At 42.3% G+C, this 25,800-nt stretch overlaps 1 protein-coding gene across 1 annotated transcript in view; it reads right to left on the bottom strand.

Moving 5' to 3' along the window:
• RBM28 (RNA binding motif protein 28) overlaps nt 1–23,619 on the bottom strand; it is a 56,680-nt gene extending 33,061 nt beyond the window's left edge. The window contains exons 1-9 of the mRNA XM_068275930.1: nt 23,428–23,619; nt 12,811–12,969; nt 12,623–12,714; nt 12,278–12,353; nt 11,695–11,787; nt 8,090–8,161; nt 6,470–6,677; nt 2,082–2,257; nt 106–169 (exon numbers count right to left, since the gene is read on the bottom strand). Coding sequence (XP_068132031.1) covers nt 106–169; nt 2,082–2,257; nt 6,470–6,677; nt 8,090–8,161; nt 11,695–11,787; nt 12,278–12,353; nt 12,623–12,714; nt 12,811–12,969; nt 23,428–23,545 — 1,058 coding nt within the window. The 5' untranslated portion in view covers nt 23,546–23,619. The remainder of the gene's footprint in view (nt 1–105; nt 170–2,081; nt 2,258–6,469; nt 6,678–8,089; nt 8,162–11,694; nt 11,788–12,277; nt 12,354–12,622; nt 12,715–12,810; nt 12,970–23,427) is intronic.
• Between the last annotated feature and the right edge of the window lie 2,181 nt (nt 23,620–25,800).

Raw genomic sequence — 25,800 nt, forward strand, 5'->3', positions numbered from 1 at the left:
ACGTTCGTATCGGCGGGTCGTTCGTAAGTCGGGCGTTCGTAACCCGAGGACTACCTGTATTTGCGATTTTCATACACTTTTGCAACTTCAAATGAGATGGCTCACCTGATAAACAATGTTTTCCCCTCATTAACATCAGAAGGCCGCTGCTGTTTCTTTCCTTTCTTATCTGTCAAGAAATAAGAATATGGTTGCACTTAGTGCTGTTTAAGTATTTAGGCAAAAAAGCGCCCAGTAACATCTTGCTGGATCCTCCAGATGCTTCCTGTGCCCTCCTGGAGACCACTGTTGCTTGGTACCCTTTTAAATTGTGCCCGCACTCCTCTTTGTACACGAGTGCCGCTGTACTGTGACTACGCTCGTATAGGAGAGACTTCAGCTTACTATGCAGATGTACTTGCAGATGCGAAGGTGAAGTACAGCCATGTTCGTATACAGCGGGCACCGCAGCCACAATAACGTATCTGACAAGCTCATCAGATATGTTCCGGGGATCCGTGCGTGGCAACAGTGGGGGCCAGGAGGACTTCAGAAGCCTCTGGAGAATCCGGAGGCTATTCTCTTCTTCATTTCTGTTTTTTTTATAGTCTGCCTCTGGCACACTTTAAAATTAAATAAAGTCACAATAGCTTTTTTTGATCAGTTTTCAGGTGGAAAGTAGTTGAAAATAATTCTAAAACACAGTGCCCTCTTCCTACAGACACTTAAAAGTTAGCGTCTGTTGGAGGTGTATAAGCCAAGTTTTTGTTACACTCCCCAAGACATCTCTCATGAGTGGTGTACATTCCTGCAAAGGTCAGTTCTCCTCAAATGCTTAACTGACAGGTCAAAAGACAATGGCATGAGTCGGTCGAGAAAACAGAGTAGAAAAAGCTTTGTCTTCACCTGGATGTTGCAGTATTAGCTTAATTTATTAGTGGCAACATAGCATGAGCATTTGAAAAAGGCCTGAGTGCCAAAACGTTGCGCTTTCTGTGGTTACCACTATTAAATGAAGCTAATGTTGCAAAGGACAAAAAGTAGGGATAATAAAAATTGCACCCTGCAGAAAGAAAACACAGAGACAACAGGAGCCCAAATGGTGCAGTATGTCACAGTACCAGAAGTATGTAAAATATGTGGATGAATTATACTCACAAAGGTGGGTTGCAGAAGGGCAACCGACTACTAGAAGCAGGTGGAGATGTATAACCGCGACTCCACTCGGGTGACCAGACGGAGCTGGTGATGGTCACAACTCTTGATAAAAAGCAAACCTCAAATGACCTAAATTGGTCAAAGAGGGTTTATCACCCTCTAAAAGGAGGGTGAAGGCACAGGATAAAAGGGAAAGAGGCACCCAGAGAAGATAAACTGCGTTAAAAACAAATAAAAATGAAAGAAGTGAGGTGGCTTACCTCAATGAAGACAAATTCATGTATTAACAATTTTATTGCACTGGCAACGCGTTTCGTGGGTGCATACCCACTTCCTCAGGCCAAATAGCAGTGCCTAATAGTGCTTGTAGCCACAAAGAGAGGTGCCCTTATTTGTGGCTACAAGCACTATTAGGCACTGCTATTTGGCCTGAGGAAGGTATGTCCCCACGAAACACGTTGCCAGTGCAATAAAATTCTATCAATATGTGAATGTCTTCATTGAGGTAAGCCACCTCACTTTTTCCATTTTGTTTTTAACGCATTTTATCTTTTCTGGGCGCCTCTTTCCCCTTAATCCTAAATCCAAGTGGAGACCCAGCTTTTTCTACTCTTTGTTTCTGACTGTACACCCCTGCGGTATACGGGTGTATTCTGATTGACTCCCTGGTGCTACTACTGTCAGTGGTTGGAGCTCTGGGGCAATCCTTTTTTTCGTGGTGGGTTATGAAAACACCCCGTCTTCCGTGCTCATCAAAACATAGCTTACTAGCAAACAGCCAAGGAATAACGCTTATGTTTAATTCTTTGTCTCCCTCATGTAGTAGGGAAAAGAATATTTTTTTGTAATTACTCAGAGCACAGCACAAGTGAAATATGGAATTTAAATATTCAATTTTGAGAACTGATCATTTGGGGTAGTGCTATAGAATTCATCCTTTGTACCCTTTTTCTTGCTGTCAGAATCAGAATCCCCTGAGAGATCATCTTCCATGTCACTCTCCTGTCCAGAGTCAGCAGACACATCATCCTCATCATCACTGCTGTCATCACCACTACTGTCACCATCATCACTGCTGTCATCAATCTTCTTGCTCTTGACTTGAGTTTTCTTCAAAGAGCTAAATCAAATACATAAATTAAAAAACAAATTATCAAGCACAAACATAAAAAGCAATGTGTCATACAACACAACCCAGCTTTATATATCTAATTATTCACATATAAAAACAGCAGCTGGCGGCAGCAAATTAGATTGCTCATACACGGACTGGTTTTCCTAGTGACCATTCCAAAGTTTACTTTTACAATGAACAGTAGTGCAATTTTGCTCAACTACTGCTCAACACCATACAAGATGATTGGAAGTTGTCATATTTGTTCCGAGTCAGAAAATCAAATTGCATTTTCTATCAGACTCAAAATTGATCATAGGTCATCGATCTCTCTTCAGTGCAGTATCAGAATTAGTTGATGGAATCTGCCAAAAGTCCCCTTTATAGTAGAAACATCAAATAAGTTCATTGAATAAGAGTCATCAGAGACTCAAATTAGCATCTGCTCAGTTAAAAATGTATACAGATGTAGACAAAAGTGGAAGATGCTCAGAGCTTTAGGTTGTGAGACATACAGGGATAAACGCCTTGTATGCAGAGCAATGATTTCCAGTGTGCTCCATATTAAGGAATGGATAGATTGATGGATCACATTGAAAGAAGTGACCGATACAGTGCGGATTAGCATCTAATGACATTTATTGGTGCAATCAAACAAGTAAATAACAGTTGCAATTCCATACCAGCACTATGTGCAGGTGAGTTGCAAGGGGACGCATGGCATGACGACCAGTTCGTGTTGCCACTTCTTCTGGGGCTAAATGCACAATGAGCAGGTCAGCATGGAGTTATGAAGAGCTTGCCAGTGAGGTCACAAGAGCGCTGCTCATTCAGCTCCTTACTGCTTCCTCCCAATAACCATGGTAAGAACGTACAGTTAAAAATGTTCAAAAACAAATGAACAGAAAGAAGGCATTACTGCCATGTAAAAAGATAACACACTCCACTTTTCATTTCAGAACAGGAAACAGCAGTTTCCATAAGCCTCATGTAAACTAAAATGAATATAATTTAAAAATAATGAATGGCTACATTTTGCATTGCCTGTCGTTTGGTTCACATACAAGCATACAATCCCCAAAAAATAAATCGTAAGCAGATTGAAAATCCTGATATATTTCAGCCTCACTGTGTGGCTATGCAACAAACCATTATTTTCCAAAGCAGTCTCTCAAACTGGTCTCTAGAAAAATTGTAGTAATCTAAGACAACACAATTTTGGGCTTATAGGTTTATAGCAGACATGGACTCATCTCCATCTAGTGTCCAAATACATTTTATAGTATATTTAACGAAAAATATGAAAAAGTTCTGTACAGAATAGAAACTTTTACAGAGGCCCCAGGTGGAGTCCAGGCCAAGCCCAGTACAAGCAGTGACACATCAGTGACAGCAGCTGCATAGCAAACTTAGTTTTACCCTTTGGATTGAACAAGTACACCCCCATGTTTGCTCCGTAGCACAACTTAAGGCTCATACACACATCAGACCATAGTCTTTGGAAAATGAAAGATCACAGACTAATTTTACCCCCTTCCAAGTAGTATGAGAGCCATACCTACACAGTCTATTCTATGAAGCTGAACTCCCCATCAGACAGAAATCTTTGCAAGATGCTGCAGACAAAGATGCTGTAGACATTCAACAGATCTGTTCCTGCAAAAGATCTGTTCCTGCAAAAGATCTGTTCCTGCAAAAGATCCGTTCCTGCAAAATGCATTCATAGTCTATGATATCTGCAGATCATCATACACACCTTGTTTAACAGACATTCATCTGCAGATCAGATCCACCAGTATGGATTTTCTGATCTGCAGATGATTGTCTGATCTGCAGATGAATGTCTGTTAAACAAGGTGTGTATGATGATCTGCAGATCTCATAGACTATGAATGCAATTTGCAGGAACGGATCTTTGGCAGGAACAAATCTTTTGCAGATACTGATCTTTTGTGTCTGTACAGCATCTGTGTGTGCAGCATCTTGCAAAGATTTTTTTCTGATGGGGAATTCAGCTCCATAGAAAACACTGTGAAGGTATGCCTCTCATACTACATGGAAGGGGGTAAAATTGGTCTGTGATCTTTCATTTTCAAAAGACTATGGTCTGATGTGTGTATGTGGCCTTAGTGTTAAAAAAGGATCCTGGATTTCCTTTTAACCAATGCAAATTCCCGTCTGTCCGGTCGACCCTCTGTCTCTAATACTTTTAGCCATAGACCTTGAACAAACATGTAGATCAGGGGCTCTGACTGAAATTTGACTAGATTAGCAGCATGCTTGTTTCTGGTGTGTGATATAACCCCTACTGATGCCAGAAAGATCAGCAGGATGCCAGGCAACTGGCACTGTTTAAATGGAAATAAATATGCCAACCTCCATACTCCTCTGACTTAAAGGATACCCGAACTGACATGTGACATGATGAGCTAGACATGTGTATGTACAGTGCCTAGCACACAAATAACTATGCTGTGTTCCTTTTTTTTCTTTCTCTGCCTGAAAGAGTTCAATATCAGGTCTTTAGGTGACCGACTTAGTCCTGACTCAGACAGGAAGTGACTACAGTGTGACCCTCACTGATAAAAAATTCCAACTATAAAACACTTTCCTGGCAGAAAATGGATTCTGAGAGCAAGAAAGAGATAAAAAGAGGAATTTTCTTATCAGTGTGGGTCACACTGTTGTCACTTCCTGTCTGAGTCAGGACTGAGTCAGCCACTTACATACCTGATATTTAACTCTTTCAGGCAGAGAAAAAAAAAAAAGAACACAGCATAGTTATTTGTGTGCTAGGCACTGTACATACATATGTCTATCTCATCATGTCACATGTCAGTTCGGGTATCCTTTAAAGCAAAGGGGGAGTTCTTTCTTTCAGAAGCCAGTTCCATTACAGAAAAAAAAGAAAAAGAACTGAGTTGAAGTGAATTATCTTTTAGGAGAATGGCCTCTGTTCCTTGTACCATAAAACATATTATTAAAGCGGATCTGAGATGAAAAACTAACTATAACAAGTTAAGAAAAGGTGGGGGGAAAGGCTGCGCATCCCTAAACATATGTTGCAATTGACTGGTTAATCGCACAGGCATACACCGCTTCTGTTGGACTGAAAAATGCATGCCCTGCATCCAAGACAAATGCTAACATTTATTAAACTAGGAGGAACTTCAGCTTCCAATATGGTTTGCATGCAAAGTATATTATACTAGACACTTGCGCCACGGTAAGGCAAACCTCTGGGCAAGTGACCTAACCTAAATTTAAAACCTTGGGAGCAGCTAAGCAAAAAAAAGTGTAACTTACATTTGGTTGAACAGCGAGGAGAACGCCAGCGCATACCACTAAGGCTGCATCTGAAATGACCACCAGCTCAGTGTGCAGCACCTACATAGATTTTCTGCACACTTTGCATTCAATTCAGATGCAAATCGTATGCAAATCTGCTACTACTTATGCAAACAGGAAACTCAGAAGGAGGGGCTGGGAGCAGCTAACCTGACAGTAACATAGTTACAAAGTTAAGAAAAGGTGGGGGGAAAGGCTGCGCGGCCCTAAAATAAGTAGTAGCAGATTTGCATATGATTTGCATCTGAATTGAATGCAAAGTGTGCAGAAAGTCTATTTAGGTGCTGCACACTGAGCTGGTGGTCATTTAAGATGCAGCCTTAGTGGTATGCGCTGGCGTTCCCCTCGCTGTTTAACTATAACAAGTAACTAGTATATTTTATCTAAAGTTTAGACAGTTTACACAGCAAATCTAGCTGCAAACATCTTCAACGGAATATGATTATTTCTTCCTGTGATACAATGACAGCAGCCATGTTTGTAAAAGTTACACACAGGCAAAGCTGATAGCATCTCTAGCTCTCTGCCTGTGACAAATTCACTCTGCTTTCATCCTCCCCTCTGCCTCTGAAATCTCTGGCTAGTAACCTCCTCCTGCCCAGACTGATCTCCCATAAGCCCTTGCTACAGTGCCAAGGCTCTCTGAAAAAGCTGTGGGCGAGGCTTGTTTAGTTTATAGGGAAGAGTTTTTAAACAAAAAGTATTTTGCTTGAGGAATGCTCTATAAACTATATGAAAGGAACACAATTATGCAATGAGTAAAAGTTTATCTTGGATCCAATTTAAATCTCATTGAGATAATCACAGCACCAGAAAGCATATACTACTTTAAACATACTTCAAGTGACATAACCGTTACCCAACACTCACATTTCACGACCTTTATTTTTCTTTGCTGGCCTTTTATCTTCTGACTGATCTTCATCGCTTAATGAATCTTTCTCCTCTTCTGAAGAGCTACTCTGTTCTTTCAGTGTAGTTTTCTCTTCCTCATCTGATGCGGCATCTTTATCATCATCATCATCATCATCTTTTTCACTCTCCTCTGATTCAGATTGTTTCACATTTTTCTTTGCGTCTGAAAGTGCACAGGCGTACTATTAATGCAATAATGTTTATGATGGATACATGGAGAAAATGCCATTGTCATGATAATGGTCATTTATTTGTTAAGTACCAACACATTGGGCTCTATTCACAAAATGTTTCATCTAATTACCGTAATAAGAATAACCTTTCAGCACATTTACAAGCAAAATAATCACTCAAAGTAAGTTGTTCCTGGTTAACTTCATTTCAATATTACTTTTCTTACCTTAATTATATTATATTTTTGGTCTTTGGTAGCTTAAAAATGTAACAGGCAATCTCGTCCTGTGCTCTTATGGTTCGTTTTTTGTTTTGTGCACATTTTGCATTCACAGTTATTTGCACCACTTATTTATTGCACAATGGGCATGATTCACAAAGCTTTTTCACCTTATGTATGTTAATACATAAGGTGAAAAAGCTTTGCGAATCATGCCCATTGTGCAATAAATAAGTGGTGCAAATGTGCAAATGATAACTGTGAATGCAAAATGTGCACAAAACAAAAAAAAACGAACCATAAGAGCACAGGACGAAATTGCCTGTTCCAATATATAAAATAAGACGCGATGAAATAACTGTACATCTAATATCCAATATCTACTGATCAATACGGATGGGCAATAACATGCCTATTGTTCCAAGTTGATGCAGGATTAAGAACATTTTGAATGCAAACATATGCAGCTTGAAATGGACCAAATTTCACTTTGGCTGGATTTGATTGGTCCATTTTCAAGCTACATACGTTTGCATTCAGAATTTCCATAATCCTGCACCAACTCTGAATTATTTGAATTTCACTGACCATGCCTACTAGTTCGTGAACTGGCAGCTTCTGGGCTACATTGGCTGATCTTCAAATCACCAGTAATTTGCATGGAAAGTACAGGGGTTGAAAGCTCTGCTTGCAGAGGATCTGAAGGCTCTCCAAATATACTCAGTTTACCCTTCTACTACATATATTTGGTAAAACATTGTACAATCAACATTAGTGGGCACCTTTATTTTGTATCACATTATCCACAGACTTCCAAGTGGCAGTCTAGAGCCCATGCTACAACTGCTCCCAACTACACCATTTTTTAACATACTGTAAAGTAATGTAGTAAAGAGTAAAAGCAGTGAAGATTAGTAGAGTTTCACTGTAATTAAAGGTATAGGAGGTCTACAATGCCGCACAGTTGATGTGAGCAGACTTGGAATTAAAGAAATATGAAATCATGATGCCCAAAGACCAAGAAACAGCATGTAGGCAACAAAAGAGGTTTAGAATTATAATTTTTGCTACAGAATATAGTCATCTACAGGTGGCCAATCACCAAAATACTATATTCCTTTATAAACAAATTATGATGTGGGAAATCATAATACTAGAAATAGGCTAAAAAGATAACTTACCGCTGACATTTGCTTTCTGAGTAGCTGCATATTTATCCTTTGCTACAGCCCAATCAACAGCAACAGTACGGTCTGCAAAACACAAAATATAATAAGGGCCAACAGAAAATCATTACGCCAGTATTCGCAAAGAGAAATCTCTTCTTCAGTTCAATTTAAAAACATCAAGACCCTTTCTATCATAGATTTACTAGCCGACACATTGAAAATTCAACTTTTAAAATGATTACTTTAAAAACAGACTGTGAAATGGAAAATATATGCAGGTGTGGTGTGTGTGCGCATGCATACATGGGCCCATATGCAATTCACTTTTTCTCCTAGGTGATCTTTTCACACCTTGCCATAAAATTCCTCCAGCATGCAAGAAAACGCTTGCAATTAAAGTACCCAAAAGTTATAGAAAGAGTACTATCAAAATAATTTTAACATGCTAAAAAGTTATTTTAAAGACAATATGAAAAATATATCCTAGGAGATAACTCAGGAGAAAACTGTAATTGCATATTGGCAATGGTGTGTATGTGCAGTGTGTAAGTGTGCAATGCATTTGTGTAATGTGTACATACACAAAAGGTGCAGTTGTACACAGTCATTGTGACTGTATGTCAGCAACATGTTCAGGGCTGGCTGGATAGTGTACTACAGTGTTTCTCAAACCTGTCCTTGTGACTCCCTAAGGTTGTATGTTTTGCAGGCAACCTCACCTATGCACAGGTGGGGTAATTAGTGTCTGAGCTAGATGGATTCCATGTAGCTGAGATTTACCCCACTTGTGCATAGGTGAGGCTGCCTACAAAACATGCACCGTTGGGGAGTTACAAAGACAGGATTGAGAAACACTGGTGTACTAGTTTAGGGCTCCTCCTCTGACACAGGAAACCAGGATTCGAATCCCGTCCCTTCCTGTTCAGCAAGACAGCACCTATTCAGTAGGGAGTCTAGCCTAAGGACGTCTTAATACCGCTACTGCCTACTGAGCGCATCCTAGTGGCTGCAGCTCAAGCACTTTGAGTCTGCCAGGAGAAAAGTGCAATATGAATGTTATTTGACCTGTATGTGCGTTTAATATGTTACTAATCTTCCGCAAAGTGCTTCTGCTTTAGGGCTTGTTCACATTATAAAATCGCCATCGCAAGTGCTGAGCTATTTATGCTGTGATTTTTTTATGAACTTTTCCCTGCGATTTGCGCTTAGAGAACCACTTTTCTAAGCGCTTTTGTTCAGCACTGTTTTTTTCTCCACTTCCTGACGTCAGTCAGGAAGTTAACTCTTTAACCCGGAAATTAATACATACAATGGGCTTGATTCACAAAGCGGTGCTACCTGTTAGCACGTCTGTGAAAACCCCCTTAGCACATCTAAACCAGCTTTTCGCGCGCAAAACTTTACGCACGCGCGCACTGCACAGAGCCCGCGCGAAGTGCCCATTAAAGCCTATAGGACTTAGCGCGCGCATAGGACTTTGCGCGTAAAGCTTTGCGCGCGATCTGATTGAGAAATTCCGGTGCTAACCTACTTAGCACCCTTGTTAACACGTCTAAAGACTTTAGACGTGCTAAGTAGGTTAGCACTGCTTTGTGAATCAAGCCTAATGTATTTATCCATAGAAGTGCTTGGGAAATCGCTACACAAAGGCTATCATTCATAAGTGTGGTCGGTAACAAAAATCCGTGTGGGAAAATACCGCTTTCGGTATTTTAGAATTCTGGGTGCTCATTCATAAAAATGTTGCCAGTTGCGATAGCAGTGCGGTGATTTCTCGAACTAGGCTGTCGGTAGGCTGGCGTAACAGGAGAAGCTGCCAGAGTCCCTCCGTGTGCTGCTCTCACTGCTGCTGCTTGGGAGGTCTGTCTCCATTCAATTAAATGTATTCCGCATGCTTATCGCTACTTCCAAGGGAGCGGTATTCCCCGTCCGTATACCGCTTGCTCTAATCTTTATGAATTGACATTTAGTAACATTTGTTTAGATAATCACTGCACAAGGCGGTAATTTAATCGCTCTGCTCGGGAATGTCAGCTTTTCATGCAAAAACAGCCTTTATGAATACACATTTTGCTAAGTGGTCGTAAAGTAAGCCGTTTTCAGCATTTCCGCATGCGGGAATGCTTTATGATTGATAGCCAAAGCGCTTTTTCAAGCACTTTGCAATTTTCCTATACCTTCTATTGAGCCAAAGCGCTCAGAAAATGGTACATGTAGCGTTTTTGCGATTTTAGTAAAATAGAAATGCGTATATGTGAACAGTGTCATAGGGAATCATTGCACAAGCGCTTTTGGGGCGATTTCTAAAATTGCCAGCAAATGCTCATAGTGTGAACGAGCCCTTACTGTTACCAATTTTTGCCTGGATTTTAACAACTCTTTGCCTGCCGCCTGCAATGACCTCTGCCTGGATTTATATTACTCTCTCTGCCAGCCACCTGACCCGACCTCTGCCTGGATTTATACTACTCTCTCTGCCAGCCACCTGAACTGACCTCTGCCTGGGTTTTGATTGCTCTTTGCCTGCTGCCTGCAATGACCTCTGCCTGGATTTTGACAACTATTTGCCTAAGACTGATAGCAAAGGGAATAAAGTCCGAAAGTATTCATGCTTCTACTGCCGTGATTGTGATGTCGTGCTCTGTGCCATTCTCGGTTTGAAAATATAGCACATGCGGGCGGTGTATTAAATATATATGTATATACTGTATAGTCTGGTACCTTATTTGTACAGTTTCACTATTTTTAAATTTATAAAATGTAATTTTCACAAATTTTGTGTTCCAGCCTTATTTATACGCAGGATGTCTACCAGGCCTTTAGTCTGATATATTTTGGTGAGTTAAGACTGAAGAATTGGAGGCCTAAAATTCTTGAAAAATGTACCGCTTTTAGGCCCATAAATACAGACAAAAATGCACCGCCTTTAAACGAAAAAAAACTTTTCTGTTACAGCTGATACAAATTCTAAAACAAATCTGCACTGTATCTACTTCCTGAGTCATTGAAGCAGACATATTTTTAACATCCTGTGCTTTCAAATTAGCTTATCTGCCATGGCAATCGGGTGACAAAATAAAGAGATCAAATTACAACTTGTGATGAGACACAAATGAGGGGAAATTAAACAGGCTAAACTGTCTAAATACATACAGTGTGCATTTCCCTAGGTTTTCCTTTTTGTCCTGTGCAAAATGTTCAGGTCCACTTTAAACCATGCATGCTTTAGCTCCTCCTCTTGATCTATACTACAAGCCGCAATTAGGGCCAATTCACACCATAAGAGCTTTTTAAAACGCTTCTGAATTGAAAAGCTCTTGCTAATGCAATGCTATGGGGAATTTCTACAAAATCACATCACTCCAGTGAGAACACACGCATAGGATAACATTAGCAAGAGCTTTTAAAGTGACAAAGCGCTTAGAAAAGCTCTTGTAGTGTGAACTAGCCCTTACAGACACTGAAGAGGTTAAAGAGTGCAAGGAAAAGGATTTAAGAGAGAAAAGCATGATTTGGTTTTTTTTTTTATTACCAGTGTACTGTAAAAGAGAATCAACACATTCTGACATGAAGTTTTATTTGAACACTTTAGCTCCCCTTTAATAAATGCAATTTACCTTTAATATTTTTCATGTTTGTGCCTTTTATTGCTTTGCTAGCTTCCAGCATATTCTTCATTTGCACAAAGGCAAATCCTCGCATTTTCCCATCTAAGAGACAAAAAAAAAAAAACTTCAATAATAGCTATAGATACAGTTCCGAGAGACAGCTGCTCATATCATGAACAAACTTTCCCTCTGCTCTAAAAGATTAGCCACAGAACGTTACATTTTTGGGGAAAAACAAACATTACCATTTATGGAAATCTTAAAAAAAAACCTTAAGTTTTACTTGGTTTCACTTTTGCAGAAGGTAATAAACGGGTTAAGCCTCAGTGTTTACTATATGAAGAGCTGCCTTGGCAGAGCTCTCCTGCGGTCTACTAATAAGAACTAATTACACACAGTGATTTGCCTAAACAAATACAGAACTGAGAAGTGAATTTATTCAGCAACAAAATGTTTAATAAAGATTGTATGCTTTAACTAATATGTCCAATTAATCTGAGTGCAATGTAGACATGACAGTTCCAGATTAAGCTGCTGAGGACAGGTATGTTTCAGCTTGGTTTTTCATTGCGTGCACCTACTCAGAACAAACCTGGCTTTTTTGGGATGTTCACTTCTAACACAGTTCCAAAGGCAGAAAAATGGTTCTTGAGGTCTTCTTCAGAACACTAATGGAGAAACAAATATATGCTATGGTTATTAAACAGTCTATACTGAAATCTGTATTACAATATAAAAACCATGCATAAAGGCTACTTCGCTTGCAGCTTTCCTTGGACAAAACAGGTATTCTACAGGAAAGTCCTAATGTTACATGTCACTATCATATCTCATAAATCATCCTACCACCTAGGCAACAGATTCACAAAACAAACGTATGAAAACCGTGTGCAAAAAAACTGAATCATTGATTTGAATTGGCTATCTAATTCTGCACCTTGAAGCTCAAGTTTCGGATTATTAGTCTTGCTTTTTTCTGTTGTCCTTTCCCATCTTTGGGCTTCTTTTCCACTGAGGGTTCAGCAGTTTCTGAAAAAAAAAAAGATATTGTTTGATAAAGAATGTCACCAATAAGATTTATAGCTGCCATATTATTACAGAGGGCTTGAAATATTATTGTCACACCTTTATTCTTAGATTTTTTCTCCTTGTCAGTGAGTTTCTTTTTGGCCACTGAGACATCAATTCGCTTTCCGTCGTATTCCTTCACTTCTTTCATTGCCTTCTGTGCATCCTCCAGCATGGAAAATGTGACATAACCAAACCCTCGACATTTTTCTGTGCCTAATAATAAAAACACAATCACACTGTTAAACTGTATGCAACATGTCACTAGGCATGAAGATTTCTACTTGTGTATTGAAAAAACAAACATTTTCTTCATCATTGATCAAACTGTGTTAGTAGAAATGTGCATTTAAAGCACTCAGGGCTGGTGCACACCGAGCGGCTTTTTCAGCGTTTCTGCAGCCGCTTGGTCAATGTATCTCAATGGGGTGGTTCACACCAGAGCGGGAGGCGTTTTGCTGAAACGCATACTCCCGGGGTGAGGCATTTTCTGGATTTCGGATGCGTTTCTGCCTCAATGTTAAGTATAGGAAAACCGCAAACCGCTCTGAAAAACGCCTGTTCAGAGCGGTTTTGTCGGCGGTTTTGTTACAGAAGCTGTTCAGTAACAGCTTTACTGTAACACTATATGAAATCTACTACACCAAAACCGCTACACAAAACCGCAAAACGCTAGCTGAAACGCTACAGAAAAATAAGAAAAAGCATTTCAAAATCTGCTAGCATTTTGCGGATCTGCTAGCGGTTTTTGGTGTGCACCAGGCCTCAGTCTGAAGTCAGTTTGTTGAAGCTAGACCAGAATATAGTGAACTGGATAGTTTATGCCTTATACTATTTCAATAAATCAAAGTCAATAGAGCTAAAATATATAAGGCATGATTCATTTTCCCAGATAAGGCAAGGCAAACAGTACATCTGAGACAAAAAAAAAGACAAATTCCATTTGTGCCCAAAATTGGGTCACTAAATTTCAGCTGTATAAAAGACTTACCACAGGCAATGCAGAGAAAGCAAATGAAAGAAAATTGAATGTAAAGCTAAAGCCTCTTACGCACCTAAGAATACTACAGTATAATCTTGTTATAGTTAACTCTGATATAGTAAACCAGGGCTGTGGAGTCGGTACAAAAATCTTCCGACTCCTCAGTTTATGAAACCACGACCCCAACTCTGAGTCGGAGCCATTTTGGGTACCCAGAGTCGGACTCCTTAGTCTAATACTTAAAGAAAATCTGTAACGAAAAAAAACTTCCCTGGGGGGGTACTCACTTCGGGTGGGGGAAGCCACCGGATCCTATTGAGGCTTCCCCAGTCCTCTTCGGTCCCACGGCGGCGAAAATCCTCCCGGAGTGGCGGTGATGTAAATATTTACCTCCGTGGCTCCAGCGCAGTATCCGCTCTCTGCACGGAGATAGGCGAAAATAGCCGATCTCCCCTCCGTCAGGCAGCTCTACTGCGCAGGCGCAAGTCGTCTGCGCAGTAGAGCGGACCCAACGGAGATCGGCTATTTCCACCTATCTCCGTGGGAAGAGCCGCAACAGCGCCCCCGCTGGAGCCAGAAAAGGTAAATATTGCACAGCGCGACAAATTGGTGGCTGTGCTTCCTGGGGGCTGCAGCGTGACCGCCGTGGGACACAGGGGGACGGGGAAGCCTTGATAGGGTTCAGAGGCTTCCCCCTACTGAGGTGAGTACCCCCCAGGGGAACTTTTTTTCAGTACAGGTTTTCTTTAACAGGGTTGTGGATTTTGTACAAAAATCATCCGACTCAGTTTATAAAATCAACGACTCCAACTCCAGGTGTCCAAAATTGCCCCGATTCCGACTCCTCGACTCCAACTCCACAGCCCTGTAGTAAACATTCAGGTATAGTAAGTGTCCAGGTCCCAGCCAAGCACCATTATAAATATATAGGTATATAGGAGTAATGGCAGGTGGAGTGGCGCTGCGAGCCACTTCACCACCCTACACCAGTCACCGGCAAGCCACCATCACTGCCGCTTGTCACCTCCAGGCCAGACCTTCAACCCACTTGCTGCCGCTTCCTGCTAGGCCACCCACATGGAGATCCTCACGCCGAGCTCCAGAGACAGTCTCCTCCAACCACTGCCTCCAGCCTGCTCGGCCACCCACGTGGAGGCACTCCTCTCCTCTAAGCTCTCTGCAGATCACCGCAGCCTCAGAGTGGGGCACTCAACAGGCTCCCTGTGGCGGCACTCAACAGCCACCACAGGGAGCATGCCCCCCTGTGAAACACCCCAGGCTGGCCCCCTGGTCTCATGCGGCTCCAGAACATTGCAAATCCAGTCCACACCACCAATGCTCCAGCCGTGTCAGACGGGACAGTCGGTATGCTACCACAGAGGTCCCCGCCGACCCCCAGATCCTCCACCGCCAAGGGGGCAATGAGCACGGAAGAAGAAAAAGAAGAAAAAAAAAAAAAACTTTTGCCACTTGCGAGGGGTAAGTCACACTGGCTTCCCCACCCCTACTGGCCAGGCGTACGGTCCGCACCTCCTGGGCCACATCGACCTTATGCACCTTGACACCTGATCCATCTGACCTGAGGCACTTTGATGCCTGATCCATCTGATGGTTGCCCTGCATAAGGGGACTCACTCTTCACTGTCCTTCTCACTTTCTTTTTATTTCCCTTCCTTTGTCTCTCCTCTCGCTTCCCCATGGATGGGCCGGGGGGGGGGATCTGATTCAAAGTATCGCTGCAAAAGTGTTTTGAGGGCCATATACAGCAGCGGATTACTCCAGTCCTCATCCGTAAGTTTTCTTCCATCTATGCTATATTCTATGCCTTGTATATTTACTGTATCTACCGTATGTACCACTGTAAGTAGCTATATGCATTGTATGCACCAACTGTATATCTACTGTACGCTAAATGCTACCATTCTACTACTGATCCACCGCCGAACCTGGTGTGCCTAAATCAATTCCAGGTACAACTCTTGTTGTACTTGCCGAAATAAACACGATTCTGATATAGTAAACCCTGATATAACAGAACTTCAGTTATAGTAAACCTGTTTTTATGCTTTTTGGTATTCTATATCTGGCTACAGTGGAAAGTGGGAGGGCACATGCTTCATCCCTCAGTCTGCGACAAATGAGCTGTGGTCGGTGGGCGGGTTAACAGCCACTTGTAGTCTGCTTGCCATCTGCACACTATTCTGGGCTCTGTGGATTACCTCAAAACCACCAGCCGGTGAGCTTTCTGTGTAATCTGCTGCCTGATTACTGAGGGAACTGCCCATCATCTTTGACTTGCTTGTGCATGGCTGCAACACTACAGTATCATCCAGGCTGCACAGAAATATGGCCATAGGAGCACACTATCAGTACTGTACCTGCATTAACTGGAGAGACCTATGCTTCCTGTGCAAGCTGTTGAATGATTATTGCATGCAATTCCCTGCGTATCGAGCACTGTGCATTTTGATTTAGCATTAAAAAATGACTCCCAATTATTGACTGAATTAAGATGCAGTACTATAGTATACATTATGTGCTTGAGTATGACAATTTCTGATATAGTAAACTACTTTGCCTGGTCACTTGGAGTTTACTATAAATGGATACTACTGCATCTCCCACAAGGACCTGAACATGATCCTTTGGACTACAGTTTGGGGCATAGTGCTGTAGAGACCCAACATTAGTCTCTGTTGCAGTGAAGGGAGGAGAAAAGACACATGTTACTTACCGGTAACGTCTTTTCCGGGAGTCGGAAGGACAGCACCCATATGAGATAAATTCCCTCCAGATACTATTGGACAGGAGAAGGTTAAAAATTAGCATACCCTGCAGCAGCATACATATATATATCCCTAACCTGAACCAACCTTCAGTAACAATAAAGATGAACACAATTTAATGCTCAAAAACTCAATTTTATTTATATATATACACACATATACGCATATACCAATCAGGGTGGGTAGCCCGGGTGCTGTCCTTCCGACTCCCGGAAAAGACGTTACCGGTAAGTAACATGTGTCTTTCCCAGGGTCGTCTCCAGGACAGCACCCATATGAGACTACCAAGATTACACATGTGTAAACCATATACCCTAGGGCGGGACAGCTGCTTGCAACACTCTTCTACCGAAGATTAAATCTCTACTGGAATCAAAGTTCAGCCTATAATGTTTTACGAATGTATTCTTATTCGACCATGTTGCAGCCCTACAGATTTGCTCTACAGAAACTCCTGCTCTTTCTGCCCAAGAGGTAGACACAGCCCGTGTTGAATGTGCTTTGATCAACTGAGGTACCTCCTTTCCCTGAAGCTGATAGGCCATAGAATTGTCTGTTTTATCCAACTGGCAATGGATGCCCTGGATGCCTGCTTTCCTCTATTAATACCAGCAATAACACCAGCATTGCCTGCGTCTTTCTCCATGATTTCGTTGCTTCCAGATACTGAATTACACATCTCCTGACATCAAGACAATGAAAGTGTTCCTCCTTTTCATTAGATGGGTCCTGACAGAAAGAAGGGAGGAAAATTTCCTGCGACCTATGAAAACTCGTACAAACCTTTGGTAAGAAAGCAGAATCTAATTTAAGTGTGATCTTATCATCTGATATAATACAGTATGGCTCTGCTATGGAAAAAAAAACAGTTTTTTAGGGTTAACAACTTCTCAGCGATCTCCTGTATTGGCTCAAAAGGTGGACTCATGAGAGCCTGAAGTACTAAGTTCAGGTCCCAAGGAGGCACATGAGATTTAAACGCTGGTTTAATTCTAGACATAGCTCTAAAAAAAAAAAACCAATAAAAAAATTCATTTTCTGCCAATCTCCTTTGTAGAAAGACACTCAAGGCCGCGGTCTGCACTTTTAAAGTACTGATACTGAGTCCTTTTTTCAGTCCTGCCTGTAGAAACTCTAACGGAGTATATTCCTGTTTTGAATCCAGCTTGTTCTCATCGCACCAATGAAGATAGGTTCTCCAAGCTTACAAGTAGATCTTTCTAGTGACCATCTTCCTACTTTGTAGTAGAGTATTGGATAAATTCCCGGAAAAAAACCCCTTCTTCTTTAAAAGTTTTAATTCATCCTCCAGGCCGACAGATGCAACATTTCCAGTTGCGGCTGCATTATTGGACCCTGATGTAACAAATCCTGACGTAGGGGTAACATTACTGGTTCCTGCACTGATAACTTCCCTAACAGAGAAAACCAAGCTCTTTTTGGCCAGAAAGGTATTATTAGTATGCCTGACGCTTTCTCCCTGTAAATCTTGTTGAGGGTTTTTGGAATCAACCTGAACGGTGGAAAAGCCTAAATCAGATGATCCCTCCAGCTCAGTGCAAATGCATCCACTGTGACCGGATTGTCGGTGGGACAGAGGGAACAAAATCTGCGACATTTTGTATTCTTCCTGGTCGCAAACAAGTCTATTGTCGGAGTCCCCCACCTGCGTGTCAGACTCTGGAAGACCTCCTCGTTTAGTATCCATTCTTCTTGGCTCAGTTTTGAACGGCTGAGGTAATCCGCCACAACATTTAAGGTTCCCTTTAGGTGTACCGCCGTCAGTGATGCTAGATTCATCTCTGCCCATTGAAGGATCATGCTTACTCTGTTGCATAATGTTCTGCTCCTGGTTCCTCCCTGATGATTTATGTGGGCTACCACTGTACTGTTGTCTGATCGGATTACTATATGTAGTCCCTGAATGTGTACTTGGAATTGTAAAAGTGTCATTCTAACTGCTTCCATCTCTCTGATGTTGGAATGAGCCCGGGCAAGATCCTTCTCCCAAGCTCCCTGAATTGGAATGTTGTCCATATGTGCTCCCCAGCCCAAAGAGCTGGCGTCTGTGGTTATTATCCTTTGGTATGGCAAGTTCCATAGACGGCCCTCCCTTAAATGAGCTGGCTCCAACCACCAATGAAGTGACATCTTGACATAGTGTGGTATTAGCACCCTCTTGTCTAATGCATTCTGTTTCCTGTTCCAAGATTGCAAAATCCATAGTTGAAGTTGTCTTGAATGCATCTGGCCCCATAGGACCGCCGGGAATGAGGATGTCATAAGACCAAGCAGAGACATGGCTTTTCTTAAAATGATGGAAGTTGAATCCTGAAAAGAAACACATTCAAAAAGTTCTCTCCTTTGTGCAGGAAGATAAACTCTTTGATTAACAGTATTTATCTGAAAACCCAGAAAAATCATAATCTGAGATGGAGTAATGGATGACTTTTTCCAATTGATTAACCACCCTACCGATTCAAGCACCAACACTGAGGTCTGAATCTGGGTGGATACTGACATAGCTGAGTCTCCCCATAAAAACAAATCGTCTAGATATGCTATGATTTGAATCTCCCTAAGTCTCAAGAAAGCAAGGATTTCAGTCATTATTTTTGTAAACAACCAAGGGGCTGAGGAGAGGCCAAATGGAAGAGCTGTAAACTGATAGTGTCTTACCTCGCCTGTTTGATGTATTGCAAACCTCATGAACGCTTGAGACTCCAGATGTATTGGAATATGCAGATACGCGTCCTGTAGATCCAGAGACGCCATGTAAGCTCCGCCTGTTTTCTTGAACCCCAAAAGGAATGTTTAAACCTAAAAGTTATCTTTTTATTCGGAAAGTTTTTCTTAAAGTCTGCTGATCTCTCTAATGTTTCATCTAATTTTGTGCCAAACAAAAAATTACCCTCACATGGAAAGCTACACAGTTTTATTTTGGAAGAAACATCACCTTCCCAGGGTCTCACCCATATTCCCCTTCTTGCTGAATTGGATAAAGCAGAAGCTCTTGCAGTAAGTCTCACTGTCTCATCTGCTGCATCTGTAAGATAATCTACTACCTGAAACAGATTAGGAAAAAATTTGAGTATAACATCTCTAGGTGAACCTTCAGCGATATGCATTTCTAGTTGTTGCAACCATATTTTAAATGATCTTGAGAAGGCCGTACTAGCTACTGCGGGTTTGAAAATTAAAGTAGTTGTTTCCCAATTTCTTCTTAATAGATTATCTACCTTCTTATCTAGGGGATCCTTCAGAACCCCAAAGTCCTCAAATTGTAAGTGCGATTTGCGAGACACTTTAGATAAAGCAGGATCCAATCTGGGAACTGGTCCCCAAATCTTTTGGTCCTCGGGTTTAAAGGGGTATTTCCTATTCATAGACCTAGGTCAAAAGGCCCTTTTTTCTGGGTTTTGCCATTCCCTATCAATTAATTCCTTTAATGTAGAGTGAACCGGGATAAAACTTTTTTTTTTTTTTTTTTTTTTTATCTGTCAGACTTCTATACATTTTGTCTAAAGTGGAAAGATCCTTTTCCTCTTCCTTAATATCCATAGTAGCAAACATTGTACTTAACAATTGATCCATATTATCCATAGAAAAGCAAATCTCTGTCCCTTTCTTGATTCTTGTGACTTAACAGTATCCTCTTCAGTACTCATTTCCTCCAGTGATGAAATCTCACCCTCTGAATGCTCTGAGTCTGAATTCCACTTTCTCTTTTGCCCCTGCTGAGATTCGCCCACAGATGTTAACGCTTTGGGAGAGGAAGGAATTACATTAGGTGGTAATGATTCAGGTACTGCTGAAGAGGTAAATGGGGCAGACTCCTTATAGGATTGAAAAGTAGCTTTTATTTCTGACTTCATCCATCCCATAAGATCTTTAAACATATTCGGGGTTTCCTCTTTAACCACTTTCTGAGTACAGGAACTACATAAACTCTTTCCTGATGCAGATGAAATTTTTGCTGCACATAAAACACATTTCTTTTCTTTACACTTTTGCTCAGCTTTTGGCAATTGCACTGAAGCCTGGCCTGATTCATCTCTTGTTTCCTTTACTTTAACCGGCTTGTCACTTTTTCCAGTCTGGGCTACAAGCAAGAAAAAGAAAAGGACTAAATTACTATCTATAATAACAGAGACCAGAAGCAATAAAGCCCACACTGTGGGTTTACATACCAAACCAGCACTGGAGCTCTGTTCAGCAGATCCCTGCGGAGATACGTCTGATCCTTCCATAGTAAATGAGTATAATGGAAAACAGACTGAGTTGCTTTAAAATGTCTGCCTGGTTCCACCTCTAAAGGCTTCACCCCCCGCAGCCACAACCATGCACATCAGTTCCCTCCTAACCCTTAGACTGGACTTACTTTGCCTGCCAGCAGTGAAAGGGTTAACTCCTGGACAGCGTTCAGCATTCTGGCGCTTCTGCTGCATGCCGCCCCCACGCCAGTCCAGCTTCCGCTCTGCTTCCTAGAGGGGCGTGCTCAGGCTTCCACCCGGTCACCTGACCCGGTGAGCCAATCCGACCTCCGCAAAACGCCGACCAATGCGCGCGCACTGCACGCACAGATTCTCGCCCCATAAGCCTTAGCGTCTTCCTGAGGTCTGTAACACGGAGCCGGCGTCCTCTCCCCACATCAATCCCGCCTGGCTGGTGTGTACACGGGGGGAACAGCCGCTCAGAGCCTGCCAACTGACATGGACTCTCCTGTTCGATCCTCCTCCTTCCGTGGACAGGAATTAAACTGAAGGTTGGTTCAGGTTAGGGATATATATATGTATGCTGCTGCAGGGTATGCTAATTTTTAACCTTCTCCTGTCCAATAGTATCTGGAGGGAATTTATCTCATATGGGTGCTGTCCTGGAGACGACCCTGGGAAAACAATGTTTTGGGGGGTTAGTCAATCATCAGCCTTTCTGAATGCTTAGGTGTCGTCGAGGGGAGGGGGAAGCACCTGTACACATGCAAGATTCTTGACTTAGGTGGTCTTTAAAGAGACTCTGTAACAAATTTTTCAGCCTTAGTTCTTCTATCCTATAAGTTCCTATGCCTGTTCTAATGTGCTCTGGCTTACTGCAGCCTTTCCTAATTGCACTGTCTCTGTAATAAATCTTATTTCCTTTCCTCTGTCGTGTCTGTCGGGCTAAAGCCTCATCTACATGCGTAGATGAGGCTCCGATCCTCCTTATCAATCGAGCCGCTGATGCGGCTCGATTGATAAGATCCGACAGGATGGATCTTGCTTCCACCGATTCCCTGCTCGTTCCTCGCGAGGGGACAATGGCAGGGAATCGAGCAGAAGATAAGCGGCGCCGGCAGGGACAAGCGGGGAATCGAATCCGGCACACGCACAGCGAGCGGGGACACGGAAGAGGCAATCCGGTGGCTAATCGAGCCGCCGGATCGGAGCCGCATCTGAGCGTGTAGATGCGGCTTAAAGGGAAGGTTCAGGGAAGGAATTCAAAAAATAAAAATAAATTTCCACTTACCTGGGGCTTCCTCCAGCCAGTGGCAGGCAGGAGGTGCCCTCGCCGCCGCTCCGCAGGCTCCCGGTGGTCTCCGGTGCCCGACCCGACCGGCTGCCAGGTCAGGCTCCTCTGCGCTCCATTTCCCGGGACTTCTGCGTCCCACGACGGCGCGCTGACGTCATCGGACGTCCGCCGGGCTGTACTGCGCATCCGCAGAACTACTGCGCATGCGCAGTACAGCCCGGCGGACGTCCGATGACGTCATCGCGCCGTCGTGGGACGCAGAAGTCCCAGGAAATGGAGCGCAGAGGAGCCCGACCTGGCAGCCGGCCTGGCCAGGTCGGGAGACCACCGGGAGCCTGCGGAGCGGCGGCGAGGGCACCTCCTGCCTGCCACGGGCTGGAGGAAGCCCCAGGTAAGTGGAAATTTATTTTTATTTTTTGAATCCCCTCCCTGAACCTTCCCTTTAAGGCTTGAATGTGTGGAATGTGCAGGGCTGCTTGTGATTGGATAGAAGCGATACACACCCTCTGCAGGCTCTGTATGACTCACACACTCTGCTTATGTGAGCCTATCACAAGCTGGTTAGTTTGTTTGTAAACACTGCCTAAAACTGTTAATTACAAGCCAGGATTGCAGCAGAGAGTGGCAGAAACAGCACAGAGGGGCACAGGAGAAAATAAGGAATAGAATGGTATGCTTTTTAGTGTAAGAATATTAGAGTACAGATTCTCTTTAATAGCCATTTCAGCCCCATGTAATCCAGTGTGTATACATAGCACAACAGAGCACTGTTCGGATCTTTTCAAAGGAAGCAATGGCAGCAACTGATGTCAGACTCAAGAAGACAGATCTCTCATACCGACATTTGAAGATCACAATTATAGAATATAATGAAAACAATCTCAATTATAATATCACATTGGACCTCAGCAATGCTGTTCTATTTCTGTGTCATGAAGATACTATTTAGATTAAAATAAACTCAAAATGAGAGGAATATGGAATGTGCCACTGCAGACTGACAGATGCTGCAAGTCTGGCTATTATGTTCTTCCTCTGCCTCCAGGACTTTCTGCGCCACTCACCCAAAGCAAGTGTGCAGATCAAGTGTAGCAACTTCGCTTGAAGCATGCCTATTCCAAGTTCTGTTAGTATGAAACTCTCTAAGAAATTACTCAAACTATAAGCAATTGCTTAAAACGGAAAAAGTTTGACAGCATGCATGTACTGATAATGTACTATGATAGCAACATTCCACTAAGTGTCTGTGGAGAGAGTCTAGGATGCAACCTTTTACACGTCATATGTTCTGCAGCTATCCCAGAACATTACGTACACAGTTCTACAAATGTTCCTTTGCAGGGAATGGAGATCAGCCTTCTTATGTGTCACACAAGGAGCTGGAAGAATGGTTCTCACCTCTCTCTCGCACCACGAAGCACTGCCTGAGGGGGCCGCTATCACTAAAGATCTGCTCCAGCCGCTCAGTGCTGGCGTCCACCGGGAGGCCCCGGATAAACAACGTGAGCCCTGCCATAGCGCTTTATTATCTTCACCGAATAACAGCACGTTGCTAACAGGGCGCCGCCATCTTGGCCAACGTGGAAGTACTCCGTGACTCCTTCCGAGTAACGTGCTTACGTCGTTCGTGGAATTGTCTATACGCCGGAAGTTATGGTCCTCTGCCTCAGTTGTATGATATATCAGGATGTATCCCAGTGTTTCTTTACTATTTTATCATGTTTCAACTAGTATTATATTTTATTACATAAAGCATGTTATTTTTGAGTATACTATTATAATATATATATATATATATATATATATATATATATATATATATATATATATATATATATATATATATATATATATATATATATATATATATAATGGGGATATATACAGTATTAGTTGCCACCAGTGTTCAACTACAGAAGAAAACAACTTTTTGAGATGAGAAAAGAGGACACGCCCTGCCACACCCCTGATCACACCCCCATCACACACCCCTAGTCGCGCATGCTGTAAAAATTTCATAAGAAACATATTTTTTTTTTTTTCATTCAAACCACACTGGTCCTTTCTACCCTGGTTCATTTTCCTTTATATTAACATTTTAAAATGAGTAATATATCAATTTAAAGGATGGGAATAAAGTTAGGAGTCAAACATTTTTTAGTAGAGAAAAAAAAATTATATATATATATATATATATATATATATATATATATATATATATATATATATATATTCATAGAAAGAGGGACAATGTCCTGAAAGAGGGACAAATGAGGAGGACAGAGGGACAGGACTCCCAAAGAGGGACTGTCCCTCCAAAAGAGGGACAGTTGGGAGCTATGGCATAATATTACATTCTAAGAAGACACTAAACAGTTAAAAAGATGCTCTAGAGCAGCGGAAAGGCGTTGGAGGAAAAGTAACACAAATGAGGACTTCATGTCATATAAAATAGCCTTGAACAACTTCAGAAACGCACTCTCTGTGGCAAAACAGTCCTATTTTTCCTCCCTAATATCCGCCCATTTACACAATCCAAAACGCTTGTTCAGCACCTTCAACTCCGTTCTCCATCCCCCTCCTCCTCCTCCTTCATCTTGCTTATCAGCTGAAGAATTTGCAACATACTTCACTGATAAAATTGACAACATCAGAAGTGAATTCTCCACGCTGCCCTCAAATCCCACCTCCACACTACATTGACTGCTCTCTAACTGCCTTCTCTACACTCTCTGAACATTCTCTCTCCTCTATAATATCCAAAGCTAATCTAACCACTTGGTCTTTGGATCCTATTCCCTCTCATTTCATTCCACAGCTATCCTCATCTCTCATGCCTGCACTAACATCGCTATTTAACCTGTCCCTCTCCACTGGCATCTTTCCGTCCCCTCTCAAAAAAGCTGTTGTGACACCACTACTTAAAAAAAAGATCTCTAGATCCTACCACACTCGCCAACTACCGCCCAGTCTCACTTCTCCCATTTGCATCCAAACTAATTGAACGCCACATACATGCAGAATTAAGCCATTATTTATCAGCTAACTCCCTACTTGATCAGCTCCAGTCTGGCTTTCGCTCCAACCACTCCACGGAAACTGCCCTTACCAAAGTGGCCAATGACCTTCTTACAGCTAAATCCAAAGGTCAATTTTCCATACTCATCCTTCTTGATCTGTCATCAGCATTCGATACGGTCGACCACACCTTACTCTTACAAATATTTTCAAATGTAGGAATAAAGGGCTTCACTCTCACATGGTTATCTTCCTACCTCTCTGGAAGGTCCTTCACAGTCTCCTACTCAGATCAGATCTCTTCTCCTCATGCTTTATCTGTCGGGGTTCCTCAAGGCTCTGTCCTTGGTCCCCTCCTCTTTTCCATCTACATGCACGGTCTTGGTGACTTAATCAACTCATTCGGGTTTCAATACCACCTGTATGCAGACGATACACAACTGTACCTCTCGGACCCAGACCTTAACTCCCTCCTCAAACGTGTTCCTGTCTGCTTGTCTGCTATATCCTCCTTCATGTCCTCTCACTTCCTAAAACTTAATATGAGTAAAACGGAACTAATAATTTTTCCACCGTCTCTGGCCACCTCTCTGCCTGACATAACTATAAATGTTAATAACACTCCCATAACTTCTGTTCCCAAAGCACGGTGCTTGGGGGTAATATTCGACTCTTCTCTCTCTTTTATTCCTCATCTTAACTCCATAACCAGCTCCTGCCATCTCCAACTCAAAAATATATCTCGCATCCGTC

This window comes from Hyperolius riggenbachi, chromosome 3 (genome assembly GCF_040937935.1).
Source record: "Hyperolius riggenbachi isolate aHypRig1 chromosome 3, aHypRig1.pri, whole genome shotgun sequence".
Lineage (NCBI taxonomy): Eukaryota > Metazoa > Chordata > Amphibia > Anura > Hyperoliidae > Hyperolius > Hyperolius riggenbachi.